Consider the following 13,541-nt stretch of genomic DNA (forward strand, 5'->3'; position numbering starts at 1 on the left):
GAGTTTTTTTTCTTCGGTGGTGCCGACATCTTGACCTCTTGACCTGTCTATTGTTACGCTACGTGCTGTTATTTCCCGCTCGGTGTGCAGGAAAATCACAATTGCGCATGCTCAGACATTCGGAATGGCTTGTTGGTACTAGCGGAAGTACCGGTTGAGTAATTCTAAATGTAGAACATGGCAGCTCCCATGCATTTTCGTATTTCATGACGATTTTTTTGATGGTAATAAATCAAAATAATTTTAAGATGTAGAAAAATCCGTAGTTGAATACCACTACGCCCATACCATTTTTAAAATGCCAAAATCCGTAGGGAATACAGGAAATCCGTAGGGGTTGACATGTATGTGCACGGTATTGAGACGTCACTGGCTTGTTTATATTTAAAGATGCTCTTATTGAGAGTGAATTTACAAATCCACGAGAGACTATATCCTGGAGATCAGCCACCGCTAATGTGAATGCGGCACATGGAGTAGCTGGTTTTGATTTATTTATTTTTTATTTTTATAATGATGGAAAAACTGAAAGTGGTGGGTGGGTGGGTGTTTTTTGTTTCCCCTCTTCCTTCCTTCCTCCTCCCCTCCCTCCTCTTGACTTCCATCCCAGATCCGCATGCCTATGGATGTGTTCATGACGCACGACTGGCCGCGGGGCATCTACTACTATGGGAGCACGGAGCAGCTGTTGAGGAAGAAGAAGTTCCTGCGTGATGAGGTGGAGTCGGGCACGCTGGGCAGTCCTGCTGCCGCTGAGCTCCTCGATCACGTTCAGCCCAGCTACTGGTTCTCTGCACATCTACACGTCAAATTCGCCGCCATGAAGCAGCACGAGGTTGGTTTGTTTGTTTTATCTGTGACCATGGGCGAGAGGCAGGGTACATCCTGGACAAGTCGCCAGCTCATCGCAGGGCTGACACACACACACACGCCCATTCACACTCACGGTCAATTTAGAGCCACCAGTTAACCTAACCTGCTTGTCTTTGGACTGTGGGAGGAAACCCACGCAGACACGGGGAGAACATGCAAACTCCACACAGAAAGGCCCTCGTTGGCCGCTGGGTTCGAACCCAGAACCTCCTTGCAGCACGAGGTACTCGTTCATTATTCTGAGTGGCAGTAGTGACTCGGTGGTGAAAGGCTTTGGGTTGTTGATGAAAAGAAAGCGCTTCACTGTTGATCCCGGCTCTGATAAATCAGCACGCCGACGTTATCATCCGATATGAGCCAAGTGCAGATAAATCGATATCAGCATTTATAACAGCCGATAAATGACAAATTAAAAAAGAAATGGAAAGACAGAAGACCACTCCTTCAACTTTTATGTGTTGTCGTTGCACAGTTTGTCCACCAGAGGGCACGCTGCAACTCCACTGTTGGCAACACGTGCTCAGAACACAATGGATCTGATGTGTTTTTAAAACTTTCATACATTTGACTCGTATTTATCAGAACTTCAATATTTTGTTGCATTTTTGTTCAAAGTACTATTTTATGACGACAAAACAAGTTTATTTTTTTTAAATTGCATTACGTCACGTTCTCTTGGCGACGACTGTTAAATAGCCACGCAATAAACAAATTCAAACTCACTATTTGTTCCGTGGGCAATTTAAAGGCACACAGAGAAGTACAGTTAAACACGCAATTTAAAAAAAAAATTAGAGTCTGCAAGGTGGCAGTATGTGGATAAATAACTGTACAGTGGTACAATACGTATAAATATGATGATTTTAAAAAAAACAGAGTATATGCAAAAATATCGTGTGGTGCAATTTGCTTATGAGGTAGAAGGATCGATAGCAGCAGAGTCTATGTTTAAAGTGCATATCACGGGTAAATTCAGGAGCAAGATCAATGTAATTCTCCTATTTTATATTAAACTTTGGTCAAATATCTGTCACATTTTGCATTTTGTGCAATTTTTTTACCTTGCGCAATACCAGAAAAATTCAGTTGAAATCGAGCCATTTGAGGCGAATTGGTCCGCCTCTGAAAAAACTTGGCATTTGGATTTCCCGGCAAACACTGATTTTCGTGACGTCGCGTGCGGGACACCTCCCTCTGAATCCTACGCCAGCGCTGGTTTGTTTATGAGAAAACGACCTGGTGGTTTTCTGCAAATTTCTTCAACGTTATTGCGTAATTATTAAAATGGTTAACAGATGTATCGTAGGAGGGTGTAGCAACACCAATCTTGATGGGATTAGTACTCATCGTTTCCCAAAAGACCGGACAATGAGAGAGAAATGGGAGCGCTTCGTGCGAGGCACCCGCAAAAAGCCGAGGACCAAAGCAGAGCCGAGAAAAAGACCAAGAAAATCGGCAATTCACAAGTTGACTGTTGCCAGGGTAAGAAATAAGAGAGACGATACTCTAAATTAGGTGTTCCTGTGTTTGCGTCGTACACGGATAATGTTATTTATTGACACACACATAAGTAAACAACACTAAAGCGCTAGGCGATAATGCACTTACTTTAGATTAGATTAGATAGAACTTTATTGATCGCTTTGGGAGGGTTCCCTCAGGGAAATTAAAAAGATACAGTCCACAGCCTGGTAAAAAGCAGCCAAAGTAGTGTGTTTAAAGTCCCCAGAAATGATGATAAATGCCTCAGGGTGCTGTGTCTGCAGCCTTGCTGTGACAGAGTGAATCCCCTCACATGCAGCGGCTGCGGCTGCCCTCAGAGGGATGTAAACACAGACGGTGATGCTAGCAGCTCCAAGTCCGGGCAACACAAGACTGTCTTTATGAAGAAATGTCCCGGGTTACACCAGCGGTTGTTCATGTAAATGATGAGTCCCCCACCTTTGCCTTTCCCGCATGCTTTAGTGTCTCTGTCGGCTCTCACAGCAGTGAATCCCCGCAGGTCCACGTTAGCATCCGGTACAAGGTGTGTTAGCCATGTCACCGTAAAAATAAATAAGCTGCTCTCCCGGTAAATCCGCTGGTTGTTCAGTGTGGATAGCTCGTCGACCTTATTCGGCAGCGAGTTCACATTCCCCATGATAACAGAGGGAATGGATAGTTTGTAGCGCCGCCGGTTTTCCGCTAGCCTAGCCTTTAGCTTAGCCCCGGCTTTGCAGCCCCTGTGTTTCCTCCTCAGCTCGGCCGGGATGGGGTGTCGTATCCTGGCTCATCCCATTGTTTTCAGGGCCAGCAGCTCCTCTCTCGAATAAGCAAGAAAACTGGCTCCTGGTTGCGTGTTAAAGTTAAAAATATCCATGGGATATGAAGAAAAACACACTATGTCTTCATAATAAGAGCAGAAAAGTAGAAAGGAGGGAAAAAAAAAGAGGTTTAAAGAGCTAAAAACTACAGAGCTACTGGAGAGGCAGCTGTCTCCCACAGCGCCCACGGTCACATTTTCTTTACATTTTACTTCATATGTATCAAGGGATATACGTGTCAGGGCTTGAGATCTTGGGACCTGTCAAACACATTAAACATATACTGTATACAACCCTGCTTAGCCGATTCCATGTGTGTAGCTTATGAAATCTTTCTCCTACAGTAGCCAGTACTCTTTTAAATGAAGAAATATATAAATACATAATATTAATTAGAAAAAATGTGATTTATGTAACAATAGATCGATGAGCATTGATACATAAATCCACGGGTTTAGAAGCTGAAGGTGACAATTCCATATTTCAATGCAAAATCGCTAGCTGCTAAACTTGGTCTACACAGGCTGTGCACTGAAACCGTACAAGCTCTCGCAGCCTGCTGGCGCTTCCGCACGTGACGTCTGACACGAATCCGGCTCCAGACTCCCTTGGGATTTTTCCAGACGCGTTTTGTTGTTTTATTTTTTTCTGCTGTAGACAGATGGCCTTGTGCAAAATTACCCTTCTGGATGAGTGTGTAAAGGCACATTCTTTCATATAAAAAAAAAATGAAATTGGTCCAGAATATGCACTTTAAAGTGGTATGTGTACAGAGGGGGTGGTTAGTGCACCAGACAGGTTAGAGTGCATGTGAAGAAGGGGGAAGGGGCTGGAGGGGTGAGTAGAGGGACAAGGATGGCGGAGAGTTGAGGAGCTGAACCGCTCTGGGAACAAAGGTCGCGCTTCTCCTCTGTGTTCGGCAGCTCGGACAACGGAGCCAGCGTCCTGAAGGGAGCCACTCAAATGCAAGGAACAGGACATGTGAAGGGTCCTGAAGAATCCTGTCTGCTGCTCACAGAGAGTTGAGAGTGACCTGAGAGGGAGTCCAGTAATTTTAGAGCACAGCTTGACTGTGCTCTGCAGGCAGTTTTTGTTCTGAAGGCTAAGGGAGTGGAACCAGCAGGTTATGGAAAATGAGTGTAGTGCAGATATAAGGAGTAGACGTAAAGAAAGTTGGTGAATTCAAGTACCTGGAGTCAACTGTGCAGGAAAATGGGTCTGCGATAGTGAGGTGAGAGAGAGAGAGTGCAGGCAGGGTGGAGCAGTTGGAGAAGGATTTCAGGAGTCATTTGTGATAGGAAAGTCCCAGCAAAAGTGAAAGGTAAGATGTATAGAGATCTTGCATGTGACGTCACAGCCGATCCAGATTGTAACAGATCTTGTTGGTCAAACGCCATTTCCGCCTTCTACTTCTGGTTCTACTTCTGCTTCTACTTCTACCTTTTCTTCTGGAAAACCCTACTATATACAATTCTACTACAACGGCTGCGGCTACAAGCTCTCCCTACCTGTGCACGTTTTTTTATGTTTTTTGTGTGTATTTTTGCGTGTTGTTCGTCTTCAATAGTGGACTTCAATATCCACTACAACCGTATGGACTTAGTGGACATTGGTTTCCAGCAGAAAATGACGGTTTGTAGCGATTTCCATCGCATGCACAACATTCCGGACGAGATAGCGAGACCAGCGGGGTCTCCATGGATTGTTATCGGGTCTGGCAGGCGAAGGAGGCGCCGTCGGTCGGGAGAGGAAGCAAAAGCGAGGCTGCAGGCAGAGCCGGCCTGTTGACTAAGCTCAGAAAACAGCCACTCAAACCTCCACTGCCAAGCCTCTACCTCTCCAACGCCAGATCCATGGTAAACAAGACGGACGATTTGGAATTACAGCTGGAATTACCTTATTCTATTCTATTCTATAATCGGCTGGTCAGTGCTATACTAGATACTACTGATATATCTAGTATCAGTACTAGTACTCAATACTTAAGTGACTTACCCGTCCAATGAGGATTGTTATTTTCTTGTTTACAAGATGCCACATCTGAGTCGCTGACAAATCCTGAATTTCTGTAAAGATAACTGTCCAGAGATTTATAAGCACGCAGTGCTTCACCACTGAACAGCAAGGGAAAGTTAATGAGGTAATTATACACGTCCGGGTATTCCGCTGGCAGTTTAATATCCACTGACACGGTCGTGAAAACTCCGTCCGGTAAGCCATAAGGGTCACTAATCTGTAGATCGTTTATTTTAGACATATATCTAGTTATCTGTTCATTAGAAAAATGAGCCGTGTAGTCCGTCGGTTGAAATTGATCCATTTTGTATACGAGTGCAGCAGTATTCAGCTGTGTTGTTGACCGACAAGATGGCGGCTGTTTACATTCCGGTCACCAGGCTTTTAGGCAGGATTTTTTTTTAGGGAGTCTAACTTTTTTGCAGGTGTCACTGTATGTGGCGAGGTGTAGCGGCGCATTGAGCGCCGCTGGCACGAGTGTTTTAGGGGGTTCCGGGGGTACTCCCCCGGAAAATTTTGAAATTTCTAATGCTCTCAAATGCTATTTCCTTCATTTTGACAGCAAATTTTGAGCAATACAGCCAAGTGTTTTTGCCTTTGTTACAACATTCTTGTATCAATAGTAAGGCTGGACTGGGGGGAGGCATGTGTGCATGGAAAAATTCAAGCCAGATTCATTTTAGGTAAAACAACTTTCTTTAATGTCTTAATGTAAACAAAATGGTTTCACTGCAATAGGGTCCCTTTCAATGTACAAAGGAAGCTGCAAGTCTCAGGTACGACTGGAAGGTGGTATTTCTACTTTATGTCGTTGTGTTCAAAAGATATGGGCTGTCAAACACACTTTGACAGATTGTGACACCCTATAGGGTTGGTTGTCACAATGTTATTTCAATGGGGCGGTACAGGAACCGAAAATACATACATATTTTTGAGAATTATGTAAAAATGTTAAAGAAAATGTATTCAAAATACATGTAGGTATAACAGATTGGTAATACAATATCAACTTTGGGAACACCAAAACAAAATACACTGCAAACTGCGTATATTTTTAATGAATATTATTATTAAAATGGGTATATTTCTGGGATTTTTTGAGCTGGAGTTGCATATTAAGCATGACAAATTAGCTATAAAGCTTTCTGATCGCAGAATACTACATAAATAAAGCTTGTTGTAGCTGTGTTTGTCTCAGTCAGTAGTGCACCTATTGCAATTGCATTACATGTGACAACCAACCCCGAACACAGTGTGACAACCAACCCCGGCTGACCAGTTTTGCTTTCAAAGCCGCTAGCGTCCAAAGATTTAGTATAACAAAGAAAAAAACACACAGGAAATATGGCTAAGTCTTCAAACATTATAATGGTATTCGTTTTTTCAATAGAAACCCATTAATTACAAAGCTAGAAGGTAAAAACCAAGGTACTAAAAATTTACATTTAGGTATGAAAAACCTTCAAATTGTTCTCACCTTTGAAATGCATGCAACACACAATAACTTTTCAGGTAGAATGACCCCAGTACTAATTCTAAACATTTCTATCTTGGTGGAATTGAGCAGCGCCCTATGGTGGCTGAGATATGACGAATGTGACAACCATAACTTGTGACAACCAACCCCGGTCATCCCTATTTATTCATGCAAGAAACCTGGCTGTCTAGTTATGGGATTGTGATAGTTTTTTGACATTCCAAGCCTATCAACAGTTACAGAAGAAAAAAAAAAACTTACATGAGTTCTCTTCTGAAAGAAGTTGGAAATCGTTGTTTGCCTTCCTCTTTTCTTCATTTTCTTCCTGTCATGCCCAAAAAACTCAGAAAAATCTATCTTCTATCTTCCTTACCAAATATCCCACGTGTTCGTCCTTTTCACGTGCGTTCTTTGGAATCCCAGCATCCTTTAGAACGTGTCGTATTTGATTATTGTTTAGCCTACTAGAAATACTACCCGCCGGCTCGACTACCACACTCTCCACTACGTAGCCTGTAATGTTGGGAAAATCTGCATGAAAATGTGTTATTTACTGTTAAAAGGATTTATTCAGGATAAATAACATGTCAGGTAAGGCCGGTTTTCTATAGACTACATTCCACATTTAGCTGCGGCAATATAGTCTACGGCTATATTGTCTGGATATTTATGCCAGTGTCTCCTAGGCATACATCTTTTCCCCCTCTGCTCTGGGAACGCATATTACAAGTGCTTTGTACACCAAATTTATTTAATAACCCATTTATTTATAACGAGGGCTCTCACAACTTTGAAATTAGTGCAGCCATAGAAACGCGTGTTTCTGTAGCTCTGCGGCGGGTGCCTATATTTTGTACTCTGGGCTCGTGCTGTTGCTATGGTAACCCTGGGCGTCTTCGGGAAAGACAGCTGTCAAAGCGAGAATTCTGAAATTTCCAAAATGGCGGTGTCAACAAAGCTTGTAGATCCTCGGAAAGCTCAGACTCGGCGATTTTTTTAACATATTCAGCTAAGTTACCGGACATAACACGGGCGGAAATATTAGGGTGTCTTTAGGGCGTCGTACTAAAAAGTAGGGCGTCCAATTTCTTGTTTTTTTCAGTACAGGGCGTCGAAAAAACGCCCAGACGCCCCTCTATCTAAAAGCCTGCCGGTCACGTGACTGCAAGAGGTCTATAAGACAGTAGTGAGACCAGCTGTGATGTATGGATTGGAGACCGTACCTTTAACGAAGAGACAGGAGGCAGAGTTGGAGGTGGCGGAGTTGAGGATGTTAAGGTTGGCGACAGGAGGTTTGACAGGATAAGGAACGAGCACATCAGAGGGACAGCACATGTGGAGAGCTTGGGAATGAAGCTAAGAGAGATGAGACTGAGATGGTACGGGCACATCCTGAGAAGAGATGCAGAGCATGTGGGAAGGAGAATGTTGAGGATGGAGCTGCCAGGCAAACGAGGAAGGCCAAAGAGGAGATACATGGATGTGGTGAGAGAGGACGTGAAAGTGGCAGGTGTGGTAGAGAAGGATGCTGAAGACAGGGAGCAATGGAAACGAAAGATCCGCTGTGGCGACCCCTAATTGGGAGCAGCCTGAAGAAGACGACGACACTCAATGAAGGAGTAGTAGAAAAGTAGTAAGAATGTCTTTGCTGACCCCAAAGGACTTAAAGGAGATACGCAGAACCTTTTATTTTTAAATAAGTTTCTGAGTGGATAGTATCTCCATCCTTGACTCTTGTATGCTGCATAAATGGGAATAAAAAATATATATTTTTGAGAGTTAAAATCGACCGCAAAATTGGCATTCGAGCTGCCCCGCTGAGCCAGCCAGCCCTGACCGCGTGACGTCACAACGGTAACCGGTTTTAAGGCCGAGGCCTTTTACAGCTATAGACCAAAGTCATAAAAATTTATGGTGAAAGTAAGAAATCCCGTTACCGACTTGCTCAACTAAGACTGATTTGACTTCATTGATTGTGGGTTGACTCTCATTAAAACAGGATGGGTGTTATATAACTTATGCAACATACCTGTACATGCATGCATTTTCACTGATAAAATGTAAAAGGCGAATTAAATAATCAGAAGAACTGAGACAATCACATTCTGAAGCAAATTAAATCATCTTATACCGGTAACTTGTATTGTGTGTTTAATTTAAATGCAGGTAAACAACATTTTTTGGGTTTTTTTATCCAAATGAGAGTCGGAGCTTACCCGCCTGTGTTCTCGCTTCTTGAAGGCCGATCTTGTGGCCGATTGTTTTTGAAACAATCTGACTTTCAGTTGTTCGTTCAGTTCTCCGTTCATTCACTTCTTCCACGTAAGGGCGAGAGGGCAGCAATATCCAGTTTAGAAATAAGACGGCTGCTCCACTCATTCACTGTTTTCTTCATACTGTGTACTCCGCCATTACTGCTCGGCTCAGGCAATTACTAAAACCCGGGACAGAACGGGATGTCCCCGGTTTTAGCAACAACTGCAGGGAGGTCATTGCCCAAGCAATATGTCCCATCCTGGGTTTTAGCAACAACCCTCGGCTCACTCCGGGAGGACTGGTGCAACTGAACTCACTTTCCTTTAAAAAAATAAAAATAAATAAAATAAATACTTTCCTTCTCTTTCAGTTTTCTTTAATTGTTGGTACTGCACCCTCTTACAATACAGGCTTATAGCCAACGCTCCTCAACAGATCAGACGTCTCGTACGAGTCTTCAGTAAAATGTGCAGAGCAGAGGAGAGACCACTTCGTAGGCGCCCAATGTGCCCGTGAACAATTCACAAAACGCGTCCAAATCTTTGCAGTTTGAACATTCTTGGGCCATGAATGCAATGTAAATCCACCTCCTGTCGTGCTGCTGCACCCGCCAGCAACACATCTACGTAGCACGGCAACAAATTAGCTCAAAATGGAGAATCGGAGTTGCAGTCAGCTCTGTGTTTTAGTATAGCGGGAGTGGCGATGAGACCGATAGACTTCCTGCTGTGACGTTATGGACGTCAACGTCATTCACTCAGACCGCTACCTATATGAATCATTTTAATCATAAAAATTACTATATTAGATTTATTGCTAACGCTTAACTATTCCTGTGCCATTCTTGAGGTCTCAAGGCATATAGTATAAACAAAAGGTGAGGCCATGGTTCTGCGTATATGCACTTTAAGCTTCCTCAGGAGGTACTGTCGCTGATGGTACTTTCTGAGGATCTCCTCTGTGTTGGAGGCAAATCTGAGTTTATCATCAAAGATTGTGCCCAAGTACTTGTACAGTACTCCTCAACGATCTCCACCAGCTTCCCATGAATGGTGGTGATGACTGCAGCAGCACTCTGCTTGTTATTAAACATCGCTACATTCAGGAAAATGTTTCTGGGGAAAAAAAAGGAATATTGGCTGATATATTATCGGATTTTTAAATCCTCAAATGGTGAAATAGGTATTGGTCTTAAAAGGGACACATTCGTAAAAGCTCGCTTTTTCAGTGCTCGTGCACTAACGTATCTGGAGTGCCTACCACCCCACGGGCTCTGAAATAAGACACCCAATTAGTTTCTTTGGAGCTGCCTATTTCAGAAAACATCCCTGTGTCTGAAATCACTCACTCATTCACTGCTCCCGACTCACTATCTAGGGAATTACTATATAGAGGACTATAATGAGAAAAAAAAACACTTTGGGACACTACTCCACCACGCCGTTATTTACGTCATTACTGTCGCACAATTAAAACGTGCCAGGTCAGTCGGCTGGTGGGTTTTCAAAATAACAAATCCATATTATACTGAGCGTATTTCCTACTTTAATAAATACAAAAAGTACTTTGTGTCTGCTGCGTCTTTCAGTTCTTTTAAATCAAGGCTGAATGATTTCTTCTTCGCCGCTGCCTTTTATTAAATCACATTTGAGGCTTTTGATTCCTCGTTCTGCACTGCAACTTATTTTTGTATTTTATGTTTTGTTCTACAACCCCGATTCCAAAAAAGTTGGGACAAAGTACAAATTGTAAATAAAAATGGAATGCAATGATGTGGAAGTTTCAAAATTCCGTATTTTATTCAGAATAGAACATAGATGACATATCAAATGTTTAAACTGAGAAAATGTATCATTTAAAGAGAAAAATTAGGTGATTTTAAATTTCATGACAACAACACATCTCAAAAAAGTTGGGACAAGGCCATGTTTCCCACTGTGAGACATCCCCTTTTCTCTTTACAACAGTCTGTAAACGTCTGGGGACTGAGGAGACAAGTTGCTCAAGTTTAGGGATAGGAACGTTAACCCATTCTTGTCTAATGTAGGATTCTAGTTGCTCAACTGTCTTAGGTCTTTTTTGTCGTATCTTCCGTTTTATGATGCGCCAAATGTTTTCTATGGGTGAAAGATCTGTACTGCAGGCTGGCCAGTTCAGTACCCGGACCCTTCTTCTACGCAGCCATGATGCTGTAATTGATGCAGTATGTGGTTTGGCATTGTCATGTTGGAAAATGCAAGGTCTTCCCTGAAAGAGACGTCGTCTGGATGGGAGCATATGTTGCTCTAGAACCTGGATATACCTTTCAGCATTGATGGTGTCTTTCCAGATGTGTAAGCTGCCCATGCCACACGCACTAATGCAACCCCATACCATCAGAGATGCAGGCTTCTGAACTGAGCGCTGATAACAACTCGGGTCGTCCTTCTCCTCTTTAGTCCGAATGACACGGCGTCCCTGATTTCCATAAAGAACTTCAAATTTTGATTCGTCTGACCACAGAACAGTTTTCCACTTTGCCACAGTCCATTTTAAATGAGCCTTGGCCCAGAGAAGACGTCTGCGCTTCTGGATCGTGTTTAGATACGGCTTCTTCTTTGAACTATAGAGTTTTAGCTGGCAACGGCGGATGGCACGGTGAATTGTGTTCACAGATAATGTTCTCTGGAAATATTCCTGAGCCCATTTTGTGATTTCCAATACAGACGCATGCCTGTATGTGATGCAGTGCCGTCTAAGGGCCCGAAGATCACGGGCACCCAGTATGGTTTTCCGGCCTTGACCCTTACGCACAGAGATTCTTCCAGATTCTCTGAATCTTTTGATGATATTATGCACTGTAGATGATGAGATGTTCAAACTCTTTGCAATTTTACACTGTCGAACTCCTTTCTGATATTGCTCCACTATTTGTCGGCGCAGAATTAGGGGGATTGGTGATCCTCTTCCCATCTTTACTTCTCAGAGCCGCTGCCACTTCAAGATGCTCTTTTTATACCCAGTCATGTTAATGACCTATTGCCAATTGACCTAATGAGTTGCAATTTGGTCCTCCAGCTGTTCCTTTTTTGTACCTTTAACTTTTCCAGCCTCTTATTGCCCCTGTCTCAACTTTTTTGAGATGTGTTGCTGTCATGAAATTTCAAAATGTCTCACTTTTGACATTTGATATGTTGTCTATGTTCTACTGTGAATACAATATCAGTTTTTGAGATTTGTAAATTATTGCATTCCGTTTTTATTTACAATTTGTACTTTGTCCCAACTTTTTTGGACTCGGGGTTGTATTTTATCTTTTTTTTCTATTCTCTTACTATGTTTAATTATACTTGAACGTCCGTTTATAATCCGTTTCTTCCTCCTTCCATTCACCCCAATTTTTTTTTTCTTTCAGTGTGACCGCAATGCATGATGGGATATATTGCTTGGTTAGTGACCATCGGTTGTACACTACTTTTCACGGTGCATTGTGGAATACTATGAATGAACTATATAAGGTGTAATAATTCTCACTGTACATTCGGACAGCACTACAAAATGGCAAACTTGCTATACGGTTCACTATTATAGTGAGTGGGGAGTGATTTTGGACACAGGGCGTGTTTTCAACAAACCGTTCAGATTTGGCTCCTCCTTCTCTGTCACAAGTAGAGCTCGTCAGATTGATGCCACCCCTTCATCTGAGTATCTCTACTCATGGATTGAGAACTCCTTTGGAGGATGAATATTGATGAGCAACGTGCTACCTGATCGGTCAGCGGAAGAGATGGGTGGGGTGAACAGCGGCTCATTATCATTTAAAGGAACAGGCGCTCAAATCAGCCGTTTTGAACAGGGCTGTTTAGGCAGGGTGAGATGGGAGCTGTGATTTATCCTTGTCGTATTTTGATCAAAGCATGTCACAGACATTCATTAAGACCTCAGGGAACTGTCAACTTGTGGGGTCAGCTTTAAAAAATCATGTTTCACTGTGCTGTAATATATATGTGACAAACTAATTCTTTCTTCAATAACCAGTTTGTTTCCGTGTTCATAGGCCAGGGGTAATGCTGCTCCTAAGACCACCAAGTTCCTCTCTCTGGACAAGTGTCTTCCTCATAGAGACTTCCTTCAGGTAATATGCCGACACAGTAATACTGACCTTCCAGTTCAAGGAATTGTGAAGTATTGTACTAAATACCATCTTGGAGTGAATTATATGCCAGGAAGAGATGGTGAGCATTGATAAGGTGAGCTATTCTATAATAAATGTCTCTTAACGCTCTAGGTGGTGGAGATAGCAGACAGACCTGGCTCCTCCGAACAGCTGGAGTATGACCCAGAGTGGTTAGCCATCTTGAAGGCCACCACTCACCTTCAGAAACCTTCACCAAACATCTGGCACCCGCCTGAGAATAACGGCCTTCACACTTGGTAATACGTTACTACATGTTGCACAACCCGGTGTTGCTACACAGGGCGACTGCAGTGCACTTTACCACTTATGAAACTGCCGAATCTCATGAACTACATTGATTTGGTCAGGTTTTTCTTTCTCGGTTCACAGAACACATTGAAAACATGGTTTATTGCAGCCTTGGAGCTTTCAGTGAATATCATCACTGTAATAACCATCA

General features: G+C 42.8%; 1 protein-coding gene across 1 annotated transcript in view; it reads left to right on the forward strand.

The window, feature by feature from the left end:
- dbr1 (debranching RNA lariats 1) overlaps positions 1-13,541 on the forward strand; it is a 50,764-nt gene that overhangs the window by 28,278 nt on the left and 8,945 nt on the right. The window contains exons 6-8 of the mRNA XM_060929352.1: positions 611-835; positions 12,962-13,039; positions 13,193-13,338. Of these exons, the coding sequence (XP_060785335.1) occupies positions 611-835; positions 12,962-13,039; positions 13,193-13,338 (449 nt within the window). The remainder of the gene's footprint in view (positions 1-610; positions 836-12,961; positions 13,040-13,192; positions 13,339-13,541) is intronic.

The sequence above is a fragment of the Neoarius graeffei genome, chromosome 9 (genome assembly GCF_027579695.1).
Source record: "Neoarius graeffei isolate fNeoGra1 chromosome 9, fNeoGra1.pri, whole genome shotgun sequence".
NCBI classification, from domain to species: Eukaryota; Metazoa; Chordata; class Actinopteri; order Siluriformes; family Ariidae; genus Neoarius; species Neoarius graeffei.